Source organism: Macrobrachium nipponense, chromosome 1 (genome assembly GCF_015104395.2).
Source record: "Macrobrachium nipponense isolate FS-2020 chromosome 1, ASM1510439v2, whole genome shotgun sequence".
In the NCBI taxonomy this organism is placed as follows: Eukaryota; Metazoa; Arthropoda; class Malacostraca; order Decapoda; family Palaemonidae; genus Macrobrachium; species Macrobrachium nipponense.
Window position 1 is genome coordinate 153217639 of NC_087200.1, and position 17840 is coordinate 153235478.

The following is a 17840-nucleotide window of genomic DNA, read 5'->3' on the forward strand; positions in this document are numbered from 1 at the left end:
AAATTAGTAAAGGGAACATTCTCTTTGATGTTTTGAAATCTGGTGCTTTCTGTTGTCACATTTATGAGTATTCTTGACAAAAATACAGTACTGAAACTTTTCTGCTTATTTTGCAGAGATCCCCATGCTCTAGAGACATTTTTAGAGACTCTCCCTAGCTCGGTAAGTATAAAAAAATTTTTGATTCTTTACAGTGGCACTTCCAATAAGTCTTTTATTTACTAAATCTTGACAAATCTACACAAAAAATTTCTGCCTTTTTAAGAGAGGAATTAAGATTTTCTTTTCCCAATAACTGAGTACAGCATTAATATTTTTGTATTAGATATTTCATATTCATGTTTGTCAAATGGTGTTGAGTTTATATTTTGCCAAATAAGGTGAAAAATTTAGATTCCGTGAAAAGTTCATGAGGTTAATTTTTTCAAGGTCAAGTGCATGATTATATGGTGGGAGGGGGGCAAATTTCAAAATGAAATCATTTTTAGGTCTTAGTTACCGTTGTATTTGCATGTGTAATACTAATAGTAATACTTTCATTTTTAGAATATTTTACACTATGTATTAGTTTGCACTTGTAGCAAGAGTTCATAGCTAAAGTATATGAAGGGAGTTGTTGTATATTATAAGGAGAGTGTCATTTCTACCTTTTTATGTATGTTTAGAGTTTTATTGAACTTTGAGTACCTAATGTTTGATAAATTGCATGTTTTTAACTTTCTGTTTGATATCCTGGTGTAATTCAGCACTATGTATCTTTCGTTGGTTGTATAAATTGACAGGCCATTATTGTAGGTAAATATAATTTCTACTTTCCTTAGCATAACAATCAAGATATATTAAACTCAGTAGTCTGTAACTAAATCTATATATTTTGAAAGAAATTTGAGTACAGTATATTCATAAGGTTGATTGAGTATTTGTACACTTGTAAGGACTGTACAAATTGATTCTTACATTTGGGTTTCTTTGATTTTATTAATCTTTATTTTTTATCTGTTTATATTTAGAATGTTCATTTATATTTAAAGTTGTGGCAATTAACCCTTTATATTAGTTATTAGCCACCCAGTAACCCTAGTTGAAAAAAGTAGAATGCTACAAGTCTAAGGGCTTCCATAGGGAATGAAGTCCAGTACAGAAGAAGAAATACAGAAGTAAAGAATAAACATTTAAATAATTAAAAAGATAAATTGTCATGAGAATTTTGAGCATGCTCAACATAACAGCATTTACTCCCAGTTTGAACTTCAGTTCTGACTCATCAGTTTTATAACTTGTTCACGAATTGGACAAACAGGAAACTGTGCATTAATGAATTTTTAAAATATGTAAGACTGGACATATTTAGTACAATGTAAGTAGAGTGGTTATAGTTTTAGGAAAGATTTTGGATGGAAGAATACTGTCTATTATGTTTTGTAAGCCTTGTTTTAATGGAGTTCTGATTGGGGGGGGGGGGGAAAATGATTGAATGTTCAAAGATTATTCTAAGATCTAGTGTAAGAAAGAATTTTTACCGCATATTTGTTTCCCATCCAAAATGGAAAACATTAGAGTATGTGTATATATACACATGTATACATGCATATATGTATATATATACACATGTAAATGTATGTGTATATATATACATACATACGCCGGGAATCCACAGTTATCAGCAGAGGTTCCATTCCCGGGAGTATGCTGATAAGCGAAAACCACCGTTCACCGAAACTCGGCAATTTATGGTGCCATAATGCCGGTTATGGCACTGATAACCTGTTATTGGTGCTTAAAGCACCATTATGGTGCCACAAGAGGCCTTACAGCGCCGATAACCGGAACTCAGCCTGTTATGGCGCCATGAATCGCTAGTTTTATGGTGCTAGACAAACCCCATAAAACCCTGAGTTTGCCGATAAACCAGAGGGAACTGCCTTGTACATTTTATACTATATAGCATATTTATATTATTAATTCTATTATATTAATTAATACATATATATATTATAGATATTATATTATTATATTATATTATATAATTATATATATATAATATATATATATATATATATTATATATAATATTTATATATATATATATTATATTATATATTACTATTATTATATATTAGATTAGTATATTATGTATATTATCTATATACATATATTATTATATATCTATATATATTTATATTATATATATAATAGTATATCTATAATATATAATAACTATAGATTATATATATATATTATTTATAGATTATATAATATATATATTATATATATATATATAATATTAATATATATATATAATATATACATATTATACTAATCATATAATATATATATATAGTTATTAAACATATATATTATATATATATCTAACATATTATATAATTATTATATAGATCATAAATATCATACTATATATTATATATTACTATATTTTCATTTCTTTTCACTAGTCGTTTATTTGTAAATACTTAAACCTAGGTTATCTGGGCAATTGTACTCACGACATTTCCGTCCTCATGACGTCACAAAACGCATATTAGGCTCAATATTTGTATCAGTACGCTTGAAAACGTCAATACGTATAGGGTTTGACGAAACAGCTGTCGCGTGTAAAAAGATCTTGGCAGTAAATGGAAGAACCCCCATTATGTGTTTCCATTAGTAAGCCTGAACAATGAAGTGAAAGAAAATAATTAAAACGAAAAAATTGAAGCCAATTTCAAAAAGCCTGGTTACAGTGAGAAAGCCATTCCTATTTCATGAATTGTTGTATCCGTGAAATGATATATATATATATGAGTATATTTATTATAATTATTATATTATATATATATATAATAGTATATATTATATTATATATATATATATACTTATTAATATAATACCTTATTTATTTTATTAATATATATGATATATATATATAATATCATATATATATATATATATCTATATAGTCTATATAGATATATATTATATATATTATATCTGACAAGACTTTTTGTCTAAAAACTTACTTGCCCCATTCTCTTTTTTCTTTCTTTTATTTTATCCCCCCTCGTGATGCAATTAAAGAAGCCTAAATGAAAAATAAACGGATGGCGACTGCCACCGACAAGCATCCTGGGGGGGGGAACCCGAACCCAAAAAAACCCTTGGGAAAAGGTTGGCCCTGGACCAGGGAAGCAATGTTTTTGCAAGCAATGTTTCCTAGTGTGGTATTAGGCCTTAAGGAATAAGTCAGCTGCTGAAGGCTACAAAGGGACGACATGTATATAAAACATGGCAGAATACAAGGATAGAACAAAATTTTCATTAAGGCCTGCCCACAACTAGGAAACAAAATTGTTTTTTGAAAATAAAGTTTGCAAAGAATGTTTGCAAACAGTTTACAAATTGTTTGCAAACAGTTTCCAAACTTTTTGCAAACAATTTTTCCTGTCCAGACCTCAGTTATTGTCAGGATGCTTGCAGGTGCAGCAGCCTCTGTATTCTACTTGGCTATCTTGATGCAATTGAGGAGGGATAAGAGAAAGAAGATGAGACAGGTAAAAAAGTTTTTAGAAAAAGGAGTGTGTCATGCTGACTTGCTTCTGAAGGAATTGAAAACACACAAAACACCCCACACACACCACACACACACACACAGCACACCACACACATATATATATATATTATATTATATAATACATCAAGCTACAAATAATCTTTTAATACCTATTTGAACTCCTACCTCATAAGAATTAATATATTTTTCACAAAATATGTTGAACCAAGGGGAAGTTTTTTAGTTTGAGTAAGAAATTCGTCGGCTTCACGGGCGCAAAGCCGTGGGGACCAAACCAAAAATTTGTTGGTTTCCATGATTCATCCCTGTGAGACGATGAATTTCTTATTGACTAAAAAAATTTCCCTTCAGTTAACATATATGAAAATATATTAATTCTAAGGTTAGAAGCAAATTTAAGATTAAAGGAAAGGATTTTGTTTGCTCGATGTATGGCATATGTAATCATGGTAATGTGATATATATTAATATATATATATTATGAATAATGATACATAATATATATATATATATATTATATAAAATAAATATATATATGATTTATTATATATATATAATATATAATACTACTCCAACAACACTACATACACACATACCATACAATACATATATATATCACAATAATTACATACATAACTATTAGAGAGATATTAAGAAAAAAATTATATATTATATATATATCGAGCTACAATGTGGCCTTTTAATATCTAAATTTTCGCTCTACTATCCTCTGGAATTAATAATATTTTTTTTCATATATGCTTTAACCCCAAAGGGGAAGGGGAATTTTTTCCTTTTTTTCCTCGATAATAGATTTGCCTGGACCAGGCGCGAACCTATGGATTCCTTTCAAAACCCAGGAACGTCAAGTGAAGCTTTACCTACTACACCACCGCGAGAGGCCTAAAAGTTCATGTCGCCTCTCACCCTCATATACCCTTTCGCGTTTGAAAGGATCCATATGTTCGCGCCTGGTCCAGGCAAATCTATTATCGAGAAAAATTCCCCTTCGGTTAAGCATATATGAAAAAATATTAATTCCGAGGTAGAGCGAATTAGATATTAAAGGACATTGTAGCTCGATATATGTATATGAATCACGGAAATGTGATATGACTTATAGATTGGCTACGTGCTGTCAAAAGCACTACAAACACTACCGGAGTTGAGGTGGGTTGATGTTGTCTCCAAACCACTAATTACCTGCGCGCGTAAGGTATATGAGGGTGAGAGGCGACATGAACTTTTAGCCTCTCGCGGTGGTGTAGTAGGTAAAGCTTCACTGACGTTCCTGGGTTGGAAAGGATCCATAGGTTCGCGCCCTGGTCCAGGCAAATCTATTATCGAGAAAAAATTCCCCTTCGGTTAAGCATATATGAAAATATATTAATTCCGAGGTAGAGCGAATTAGATATTAAAGGACATTGTAGCTCGATATATGTATATGAATCACGGAAATGTGATATGACTTATAGATTGGCTACGTGCTGTCAAAAGCACTACAAACACTACCGGAGTCGAGGTGGGTTGATGTTGTCTCCAAACCACTAATTACCTGCGCGCGAAAGGTATATGAGGGTGAGAGGTGACATGAACTTTTAGCCTCTCGCGGTGGTGTAGTAGGTAAAGCTTCACTGACGTTTCTGGGTTTGAAAGGATCCATAGGTTCGCGCCCTGGTCCAGGCAAATCTATTATCGAGAAAAAATTCCCATTCGGTTAAGCATATATGAAAATATATTAATTCCGAGGTAGAGCGAATTAGATATTAAAGGACATTGTAGCTCGATATATGTATATGAATCACGGAAATGTGATATGACTTATAGATTGGCTACGTGCTGTCAAAAGCACTACAAACACTACCGGAGTCGAGGTGGGTTGATGTTGTCTCCAAACCACTAATTACCTGCGCGCGAAAGGTATATGAGGGTGAGAGGCGACATGAACTTTTAGCCTCTCGCGGTGGTGTAGTAGGTAAAGCTTCACTGACGTTCCTGGGTTTGAAAGGATCCATAGGTTCGCGCCCTGGTCCAGCAAATCTATTATCGAGAAAAAATTCCCCTTCGGTTAAGCATATATGAAAATATATTAATTCCGAGGTAGAGCGAATTAGATATTAAAGGACATTGTAGCTCGATATATGTATATGAATCACGGAAATGTGATATGACTTATAGATTGGCAGGTAATTAGTGGTTTGGAGACAACATCAACCCACCTCGACTCCGGTAGTGTTTGTAGTGCTTTTGACAGCACGTAGCCAATCTATTAAGTCATATCACATTCCGTGATTCACTAAATACATATTATTTCCGTGATTCATATACATATATTTCGAGCTACAATGTCCTGTCCTTTAATATCTAATTCGCTCTACCTCGGAATTACTATATTTTCATATATGCTTAACCGAAGGGGAATTTTTTCTCGATATAGATTTGCCTGGACCAGGGCGCGAACCTATGGATTCCTTTGCAAACCCAGGAACGTCAGTGAAGCTTTACCTACTACACCACCGCGAGAGGCTAAAACTTCATGTCGCCTCTCACCCTCATATACCTTTCGCGCGCAGGTAATTAGTGGTTTGGAGACAACATCAACCCACCTCGACTCCGGTAGTGTTTGTAGTGCTTTTGACAGCACGTAGCCAATCTATAAGTCATATCACATTTCCGTGATTCATATACATATATCGAGCTACAATGTCCTTTAATATCTAATTCGCTCTACCTCGGAATAATATATTTTCATATATGCTTAACCGAAGGGGAATTTTTTCTCGATAATAGATTTGCCTGGACCAGGGCGCGAACCTATGGATCCTTTCAAACGCGAAAGGTATATGAGGGGGTGAGAGGTGACATGACTTTTTAGCCTCTCGCGGTGGTGTAGTAGGTAAAGCTTCACTGACGTTCCTGGGTTTGAAAGGATCCATAGGTTCGCGCCCTGGTCCAGGCAAATCTATTATCGAGAAAAATTCCCCTTCGGTTAAGCATATATGAAAATATATTAATTCCGAGGTAGAGCGAATTAGATATTAAAGGACATTGTAGCTCGATATATGTATATGAATCACGGCGGAATGTGATATGACTTATAGATTGGCTACGTGCTGTCAAAAGCACTACAAACACTACCGGAGTCGTGGTGGGTTGATGTTGTCTCCAAACCACTAATTACCTGCGCGCAAGGTATATGAGGGTGAGAGGGCGACATGAACTTTTAGCCTCTCGCGGTGGTGTAGTAGGTGGTAAAGCTTCACTGACGTTCCTGGGTTTGAAAGGATCCATAGGTTCGCGCCCTGGTCCAGGCAAATCTATTTATCGAGAAAAAATTCCCCTTCGGTTAAGCATATATGAAAATATATTATTCCGAGGTAGAGCGATTAGATATTAAAGGTCATTGTAGCTCGTATATGTATATGAATCACGGAAATGTTGATATGACATATATATATATATATATATATATATATATATATATATATATATATATATATATATATATATATATATACATATATATACATACACACGAGGGGGGACCCAAAAGTAACCGGAATTGTGTCATAGAATTTTATTCAGTTATTGTTACATGTTTACAGTCTTATCACCTTCAAAGTATTCTCCATTTGAAGCAATGCACTTATCCAGATGTGTTTTCCACTGTTGAAAGCAATTCTGGAACTCTTGTGAAGTTATGACTTTTAATGACTCCGTCGTTTTCTTCTGAACCTCTTCAAACGCTGCAAACGTTTTCCTTTGAGGGCTTTCTTCATTCGGGGAACAAAAAGAAGTCACAGGGAGCAAGATCGGGTGAATAGGAGGGTGGGTAAGTGGGGTCATGCCATTCTTGGTCAGAAACTGTCTCACACTCAAGGCGTGTGCACTGGTGCATTGTCGTGAGACGGAAACGCCCCGATCTGTGGCAAAGTGGGAGGGTGGTGGCTTCATCACGACAATGCACCCAGCGCACACCGCCTTGAGTGTGAGACAGTTTCTGACGAAGAACTGGCATGACTTTCACAAGAGTTCCAGAATTGCTTTCAACAGTGGAAACACGTCTGGATAAGTGCATTGCTTCAAATGGAGAATACTTTGAAGGTGATAAGACTGTAAACATGAACAATAACTGAATAAAATTCTATGACACAATTCCGGTTACTTTTGGGTCCCCCCTCGTATATATATATATATATATATATATATATATATATATATATATATATATATATATATATATATATATATATATATATATATATATATATATATACATATATATATATAATATATATATATATATATATATATATATATATATATATATATATTATTGTATATGTATGTATAAACAGAATCACGAAAGTTAGGAACGTGATAAATCCATAAATAAAGATAAATGCACGAAGGAAAAATAAACGAAGGAGTCTGCGAGATCTTTTGGCTTAAAAGCCCTTTACTGAAGCATGATACTGACAAAAATACAGAGAAAAGAACAATACAAGAACGGTTCGTATAACTGGACAGATAGGGATTATAAAAAGGGATTAGTGCCTAGAATCCGACGACACCTGGAAGATAAAGAAACCTTCCCAAAACAAGCATAAACAAAGGTGCAATTAAAGGTTTAAGACAATCATCTCAGATACAATCTCCAGACAATTAAAGGATTATAGGTGACAGCTATACGGAACCTAGGTCAAACAAAACCATATTCACAAAACATGACAGACATACATTACAATAAAAATTTTTACTAACTCTAAGGCAACTGATTTTTATTTAAGTCAGTAATTATATATTTGAGGTCATTCTTAAACATGTTACAGATACAAGGTATAAATGAAAAAGGCCACGACTAACATTGAATTACAATTGAAAGTAACGTTGTATTAAGCAGATTCTAAAATATTTCGTGATAAGACATCTCTTGACCGTGGCCAATTACTGAACTGTCAATCCTACTTAATTCGGTGGTTGTTTTCACTTAAATGAATAAAGAATGCATTAGATTTTTGCCCAGTTTTACAGAGTATTATGCTGGCTTAGCCTTACTTCTAAGCCCTTGCTGGACTGTCCGAGATAGAATGAGGGACAATCCATACATGGAATTTTATATATTATGTTGTTGCTTTCTCTGGGGCCATTTTTTATTAACATTCTTTTTAGTGTGTTATTATAGGAAGAAACAAGGTTGACATTAAAAGCTTTTAACAATGGTTTAATGTATTCCTTGAGTTCTCAGCTCTTGGACTACTGTCTCTGCCAGCTTCGTAAATATCCTGGGCGCTATACTGAGTCCGAATGGCATCACTTTAAATGAGTATGCCCTTCTGCCTAGTTTGAATCCTAGAAAGGGACGAAAATGCCTTGCTATCGGAACATGATAGTAAGCGTCTGTAAGATCTATAGAGGTGGTGACGACCCCAGGGGGAAGTAAGGTCCGCACCTGCAAGATAGTCAACATATGGAACTTGTCGCATCGAATGTAAGTATTCAGATGTGACAAATCTAGAATCACCCTTCTTTGTTCTGAGTCTTTCTTTGGCACGCTGAACAAGCGTCCTTGAAATTTCAAAGATCTTACTTCTTTTATTGCATTCTTTTGCAAAAGATCTTTGGTGTATAGGTCTAGTTCTGCGCGATGGAGCTTTGAATGAAAAACCAAAAATGGTTAGTGGAGGGGGCCCTTTTATCCAACTCCCACCCCAGACCCTTGGATACTATGCTGGAAGCCCACTTGCTGAACCTCCACCGGCTCCGAAATTTGTATAGTCTTCCCCCTACCTGAGATGTCTCAATGGTTTGAAGAGGGTCTGTTTCCTCGTCTACCCCTGTATCCTCTGCCTCTTGTTGAAGTCCTTCCACCTCTATTATGTCAGTTACCTCTGGCTCTACTACCTCTGGCGTACCTATTGTACCCATGGAACACTCCTTGTGTCTCAAAGGAGGGGTTAAAAGCCGGAGAAGGAGCTTGATGTTGAGGAGGCTGAAGTTCATCCAAACCAAACGTATTGTTGTTGTTGGGGTTGGGATTTAGACGTAGACGGCTGAGTCCCTTGAGGTACAGGAATCGTCGTCTAAACGACAGCTTGGGGTTGTGGAGTCTGGTATGATTGGAAGTTCCTAAACCTCTTCCTGCCTCTTTGTCTGATTTCCTGATTGTTCATATTTCCGTTTTGGCATCAGGGCCCAACGAACTTTGAGACTTTGATTGACCCTAGCAGCCTCACCTAAGACACTGTTAACAATGTCTAACGGGAATAAGTCTGGGCCCCAAATTGAGGCTTTAATCAGTTTATTTGGCTCATACCTTATTGTAGCTTCTGAAAGCACATGCTTTCTGCAATTACGGCGTGCTACAGCAAAGTCATAGGCATCACTTTGAAGTGTGAGGAGGAGAGACTTGGTAAGCATCTTGAACAATGACTCGTCTTGGTATACCAGCGAAGCCATTTTCTGCCATTGTAGCGGAGTTGATTGATCTACTTAACCGAGTACGTGCCTCATACTCGATTCTGACCAAGGGATTCTGGGGGTCTCGTCCCTGTGGTGAAAGTTGCTGGGGCGTCAACCCAGCATTCATGATCTCCTGGAAAAAGTAGAGAAGTCAACTCCATCTCTCTTAGTTGTGGCATTGGCTTGTCCTCCATAGCCGCCTGAAGAGCCAGATCAACCACTTTTGTAGTACAAGGTGTCGGTGTTTGACCTTCTACTACAAACATTGTGTAAGAACTCTTATGGGGGGACAACATTGTGTTCACACACTCCCATTCGTTCAATGTCCGGACCCATGCGGACTGAGCCTGTTCCTTAGGATAGATCATCGTCTCCTTAGGAATCTTATCTAGTCTTACTAGCGCTTCCTCTGTCAATCGAGCATATCCTGGGAAGGGAAACTGCAATCCCGGCAGGTAGAATTCAAAGTCCTCTACCGGCCGAGTTCCACATCCTTCTATGGTTAACATGCCATCCACAAATGGTGCATGTAAAGCCAATCGCCACAGATTGCTCTTTACGAAAGCCGGAAGTTTGGAAGTGTCTGGCAACACAAACTGTTGTTGTTGTGGCAGTCCGGTTCTCAGGAGATTTTCTAACATGTTCTCCTGGTTTTGCAGTCTCTGAGCAAAAGTGTCCATAGACTGCAACCGATCCGAGATGGTTCCAATCTGAGATTGGACCATACTTCCCATCTTCTCCATTAAAAGATTAGAGAAGGCAACCGGATCAAAGGAAGGTTCTGAAGCCTTAGATTTGGAGCTCCTTGATCTCGACCCGTGATGTAGGGGAGCTGCTACCGGGAATCTCCCGAAGACTTTAGATGCATTTAATGACTTGGTAAGTCTCGGTAACCTAGATGGTTTACTTGCTTAGATAAGGCCTTCCTCAAGTGTTTGACTTTTGGTATTACTGAGCCTGGTTTGTCCCCAACCAGGGTCTTTGCAGTAAACCCTTGAAAAGAAGCATGAGAAGATGTTAAAGATGGTGCAGGGCTAAGAACAGGAATCTTAGACCGCACACTACTTGCCCCACTTACCTCCCTACCTTGATCGCTGGCATCCAGAACCATTGGTTCTATGTCAAGGCTGATGGCCGCCACGTCTTCTAACACTTCTTCCCCTAGTCCCTCAAGATCTTCAGGCAAGGACTGCGTGTCTTCCCTTATCTTGGCAATAATGGGTGCAGCCACTTCCTTGGAAACTGCGCTGACATCTTGGCATTTGGGTAGAGGAGGGTGCATAACTCCTCTGATAGAATATAAGGTCTTGGTTTCTTAGCCTTAACGCTACGGCCGAATCGCCAACCCAGATCTTGAGGGTCGAAAGAGATGTGTTCTTGACAGCCTGTGGGGTCTGAAAAATAAGTACTAATTAGGATTATCACTTTCTTAAAACTAAAGAGAATAATTTGTTCACTTCTTGAACATCATATCTCATGATTAGTAATGAAATATCTAAGTGCGTACTCACCGAGTCCGAGGTTATATCGGCAAAAAGCCCATAACAGATCTCACACGCATCCGGATGCCAGACGATGAGGTCATCGACCTGTACGGCGCAGGGTGCATGGGACCTGCAAACCTCATGTCCGCCACCTATTTTGCTGAAGGACAGCTCGAAGGGCAAGGTCCAATTCTGACAACGCACCACCTGTAAGGTAAATTGATACCTAAGTATTCAATTTGTATATATAAACTACCGGAAGCCGGATTATTTATCGTAATCTTAAATTATAACATATATACAAAAATAGAACTTCTGTATACTAAATCTTAATATATACGCTAGGTCATTTAGTCTATGAATCTTTTTATTCTGTTGAAAATTATGGCGGATCTAACTTCGTATTTATCCGCCTGCTCCAGGAAACTAAATCCACTTAAGGAAAAAATATTCTCCAATGATTGTATCGCTACCAAGGTAGACGTATACTGTACCAAAAGGTGTTGAGCGGCGGATATCGGTTACATAGTCTGTCCGCCTGCTCCGAAATTTTGTGCATAGTAAACAAGAGAATATAAGATTTTGTAGGCTACGTCTGTACGCCTCTTCCGGGATTGACCGACAAAATTCTATTTGTGTGTAATCTACGATATCAGAACAGGGTGAGATACCTGAATCTGATCAATACACTAAAATATTAGTGTGTAGAACTATTCCGGTTGTAACGGAATCAAAATAATGCGGCGGAAACCCGAAAGGGGAGACTGAGTGTACGCATAAGTTGCTCTATCCGGTGCATTCGGAAGCCAATCGAAACCAGCTAGAAAAGCGTCACTGTCCTAACTCATGGTATGACCATATCGCTACATATTCCGTCGCTCCCGATATAGACTATAACTAAAGCCTAAAAGTAACCTGAATCGTGTGATAAAAGGTATCTCCCCGAAGGGGTACTAGGCGGGAGCGGCAGAGCGAACTGGTTCGTCGCGATCAAGTGGACCATATGACCGGTCAGGTGGGACAACCCTACCGATGATAAAGATCCAATTGAACCACGAGATATGTAGCTTACAAAACTAAATGACCAAAATTAAAGTGAATAATAGATAATTAGGTAATAATGGCACACAACGAATATAACAATATTAAACTAGACAAAAATTAAGCCGAGCGAGAATAGCCTAGGTCTCCAACATCGGGTGAGATACCGATATGGTCAGGTAGGCTATATCACTCTTAATAATATCTCTACGAAATTCGGGGTGATTGCCGATTTAAGATGCAAAGATAAATTACGCTCAAAATTTGTCAAACCAAGGGAAACTCCCTAAAGTAGGATATGACTCGAACATGTAATGCTCGGACCGTAGCCCAGTGTATGCCAAATCACTAAATATCTAAAACCCACGTAAACATCGTATAAAAATTATACAAAATATTAAAAGTGCATTTATTTCCATATGTCTACGACAAAAAATGATTGCCATTAGTATGAGGAACTAATGGTCAATCAACATGTAAACAAAGCTCCGTGAAGTAGCGACAAACAAAATCCCCGGGCCGAACTGGGTCGGATATCTACGATCCTTGATCAAGATCATATTCTCGTAGGAAATACCTATGATAAAGAGAACGCAACTTCAGTGCATAGCACAACCAATAGTAGTACTCAACTTAGTAGTGGAAGCTTCTAGGAGGTCCGACATTATGAAAATCAAGCACAAAAAATCAAACAAACGAAAAACAGTAGTACTTCGTACAATGCTATTGAAGGAATGTTTAGGTACGCATGGGTGGTAGAGGGGTGGCGGGCAGTAGTGGGATGTAGAACGGCACCTCGTAGTAACGGGGATGTTGGGAGAGGAGATAACTAATTGGTAAGAGACCTCTGAGAGTGGTTTTTCACGCCCCAGTTACTATACCGACACCCTATATGGGTGAGCGAGCTAGGCATATGCCCGGCATTCCATGCAACTTTTTTCTCTGGTATATATAGCAGTTTTATACCTTAGAAATGATGCTATAAGGAGCATTTCACGGAGCGGCACAGGTTGAGCCCAGAAATTATATATAGTATTAATATATATATATATATATATATATATATATATATATATATATATATATATATATATATATAGATATTATATATTATATATATATATATATATATATATGTATGTATGTATGTATGTGTATATATAAACAAACACAGAAACACTAAATAATTTCTGTTCTGGATGGGAAACAAATATGCAATAAAAGTGTTTGCAAACAATGTTTCCTAATGTGGACAGGCCTTTAGGAGATACAGATTTCAAAAATTCTGAAATACATTCAATACACATTTACCAATTTTCCACACAGTTGAAGGAAGATAGACATATTGTAGATACCGGTTACCTCTGAGGCTTTTTTTCTTTAATGAAGTCTGTTAGTTTAGAGTTCAAAACCTGAATTACTAGTAAAAAAAATTATTTGAAATATCTTTCTGTCATGTCTGTTTTGTCTTTTAATATGATCTTATAAGGTTGGACAAGGTAAAATGACATGTACTACATGATATTAAATAATGAAAGTGGCTGTATGTTCTTGGTGTGCATAGTTTTTACCTTGAGCAGTCCACATCTTGAGGTTGTGCCAAATACATGCAAGAACTTATAGGTTAGGATGAGGTGGATGAAGATATAGATAGGATATGACCAGCCATGACAATTATATCTAGTGAGGAGACAAGTTTGTACTAATTGTAACATCCCTGAGATAAAGCATTGTAAAGGTTAAAAGGCATCTTCAATTGATATTCCTCACTAGAGGTGGTCTTGGATAAAGTTGTGAGGACAAATGGTTCTGTGGTCACATTCAGACCACTGAGATAATGAGTCTTGCTGAAAATTCAGGTAGAAAGGAGAAGCCAATCTAAATCCAATTCTGGCAGTTACAGTCCCTGACAAGGCATGTAGTAGGTTTACGTGTTAAAAAAGCCAGAACCAGAAAGAATATGGGTCTCAACAAGAGATGCTGCTGCCAAGGGGTTATGTTAGAATTCTTCACAACATAAAGATGAAATCCCAACTCAAGGGCATGAAGGAATGCCAAAATTTGTAATCCAATTGCTGAGATCTGTTCAAGCAGGTAAGTCCAGGCTATGTGATGGAGCTGTTCAGTAACCTTCTGTGGCAAAGAGACACAGTCCCCTCTGAAGCTAGAGGGAGGGTAAGAACTCTGCCATCATTGTAGCAGTGTCACAGACCTGATTAAGGTTCTGTCCATTACACCAGCTAATGAACCAGACCCATGTCCCTTGGTGATAAAAGTAGGAAGCTGCATGGTTTGGTGCTAGCAACAGCAATTAACTTCTCTTAGTTGAAGGGAGTTGAGACATATCACTCATGGAGTGGGCAGAAGAGAATATGATAAAGTGGAATATTATTTCCCTGGCTCATTTTGACAGTAGGGAAGTAGTTGATTGTTTGGCAGAGCTTGAATGCTAATAGCCACCCAACTAGTTACTGAGGCACAAGGGATAGTTGCCTCTCTGTCTGACCCTTAAAGAATGCCTGCCTTCATGTACCATACGACAATTGTGACACGGAAAAGGAAAGTGCCCTTTTGAGCAAGACTTCTTGCAAAGATATCATAAATGGTCTGGATGCAAATCATGGGTTTTGAATCGGCTGCATACATGATTTATAGGAATACATGTGGCCTGGTTGTGGAAATCAGCACTGGTACGTATCTCCTTTTGGTGGTTCAGAGGAAGAGGAATGTTTTGAGGGTGATTGGATACCATGGTGAGGGAAAAGTTGTACATCCCTTTATAGTCCTTCAGCCTCAGCAGATACTGCTCTGAATGGTCAGCAGACAGCAGATGTTGTGGATGGTTCTGACAGGGGAAGGAATCAACTGAAGACCCAGCAGCAGCAGCGGGATCATTAGAGTCTTAGGGTACAAGCAGCTCGCTGAAGGAAAAGCCAGTCATTGACCACAAGTATGACTGGAGTGATGACATGACTGGTGAAATTGAACCAGGAGAGCCACCATTGTAAGATGAAGTAACTGTGGCTGAGCCACAATACACTTGTACCAATTTTCCACACAGTTGAAGAATGATAGACATACAGTAGGTAATGGATACCTCTGAAAAAATTTTTTTTATGAAGTCTGTTAGTTTTTCACAGCTGTCAGATTTTTTAGAATCTTGTAAGAAAATTAAGAGGCAGACTTCATATGGGGAGGCTAGAAGGATGTCAGTAGCAACAAGTGAACTGTCGTACCTTTCTTGATTGGGATATTGCACCTCAGAGTAGGTAGGTAGGAAGAACTAATAGTACCCTGTAAGCCAGATGAGCCTGTAGAATTGAAGGTGGCAACCACAGAGAAAGCTGCTGCTTTGCCAGAACTGCCTGGTGAGTGAGCTTGGGGAATCCAGCATTCTTTGCTTTGGTTGGAATACTGGATGATTGTTCCTTATTTGCTTGAAGATGCACTAGTGTTTATGAAGCCACTCATAGCATATTTTGGATACCACCTGTGGGGAATATGTCTGTTCTCAGCTCAATGGACACTAAATATACTGTGAGGCATATTGACTTGCACTAAGGGTAAGATGTAAGCCTAGTTAAACACTATAAACTGGGGCAGCTCAAGAAAAGTGCATAATCTTAATACTAGATATCAAATAAACAAGTGAAAGAGGCCAAGAGCCAAACTGGAGAAGAGTATGAGGAAAAACGAATGTGAGGTAAAGGGAAATGACAAGAATAAACATGTACACAAAGGCAAGGCAGAACTGCCTATTCCAAGGAGACATACATTACTAAGCCCAGAAACAAAAAATCAACAGAAAAGGGTAGAAGGGGCAGGTGTTCAAGATAGAACCCCTAACACACAGACAATATAAAACTAAAACATGAGCAGATGAATTGCGTACAAAGATTAAATTGAAACTATGAAGGTACGTATGTTGACCATGTAGCAGCTAGGAAGACGCGATTCTGGGAATCGCAAGTTGATTGTATAGAGTTACAGAAAAGTTAGGAAGGAGCAGAGGTTGCATTAGTAGGCTGAATGAAACATACCTTTTGATCTTTGCAGAATATGGCAAAGTAAATAGAAATTATTAAACCTGAAACCATAAGTAAAATTTTTACTAAAATTAAATAACTGCATTAATATTTGGAAAATTTGTGGGTGACATAGAGGCAGTTGGTGAAGATGATAAATAATATTGAATTTATTTGCAGTGATACTGTACTGCTAAAATTCAGTGTATTTTTCCACTAGATGATTGTATTTTGTGTCTTATCTAGTGAACAGATTTTTATTTTAGAGCATTGACCTGGATTTTTTTTTTCTAAAGTATCAAGGGTGAAGACTGAAAATTATTTTGATTGTTGTTGTTTTTTCTTTTTTGTGAAATCTGATGTAAGAATCATTTTGTAAATTATCCATTAGTTGCTATTGAATGTTGCATTGCTAAGTATTGCATTGGATGTCGTTTGTTGCTGTGATTATGAACATTCAGTTACTGATGTTTTGCTGTCAACAATTTTTATTCTTGCAAATTATAGTACTAGTTATCAATATTCTGTAATTCATATCTACAGTTTTGCTGCTATACATATATTTCAGATTGTGTCTCCACAACCCATTTTTCATATATATGCCTATATTTGTATATCTTGAATGTTCCTTGGTTGTATAGTCTTTAATTTGTCAGGCAAAAGATAGTCTTACTGAATATGTGTCATCTGGATCCTAATTATTCTACCTCACTTATGTGAACATGCTTGTTTTATGTTTACACAAGATTACTCTCCCAGGGTCTTTTACCAATTATCTAGTTTTTACTTAAAATAATTTGGATAGTCTTTGTCATTCCAATGCAGTGAAACAGTGCATTGTTTATTTAACAGGTACTGTGTAGTTGGTTTTTCTTTTGAATTACCTGCTCAGTAGCCAAAGAGTTGTGCCCTAATAGTTCTTGGAATGAGTGGCAATAACTTCTTTTACTTACTTTTATTATTTTTATAGGTTTAATTTATCTGTTTCAATTAATTTTATGAGGATACCTGCATTTTAAAAATGAACAGTTGCGTAAACACAAGGTAGGCCATATTATGTATTTTAGACTAATTGTATTCTTTTGTGTTTTTTTAAGTTGAGTATTGCATCTGTTATCATCTACAATTTTACCTAATCTCAGCTATTCAGCTTTTACATACGTAAGCAATGAGATTTATCCATTCTGTTATTAGTCATCTTTCAGTGTAATAGGAATAGCTACAGTAGTTTTTTGTTTTGCATACTAGCACCCTTTTTTTT

At 36.9% G+C, this 17840-nt stretch overlaps 1 protein-coding gene across 7 annotated transcripts in view; it reads left to right on the top strand.

The window, feature by feature from the left end:
- LOC135219765 (mucin-2-like) overlaps positions 1 to 17840 on the top strand; it is a 275746-nt gene that overhangs the window by 158225 nt on the left and 99681 nt on the right. For all 7 annotated transcript variants that reach the window (XM_064256817.1, XM_064256819.1, XM_064256813.1 and 4 more), the window contains exon 4: positions 117 to 162. In XM_064256817.1, coding sequence (XP_064112887.1) covers positions 117 to 162 — 46 coding nt within the window. The remainder of the gene's footprint in view (positions 1 to 116; positions 163 to 17840) is intronic.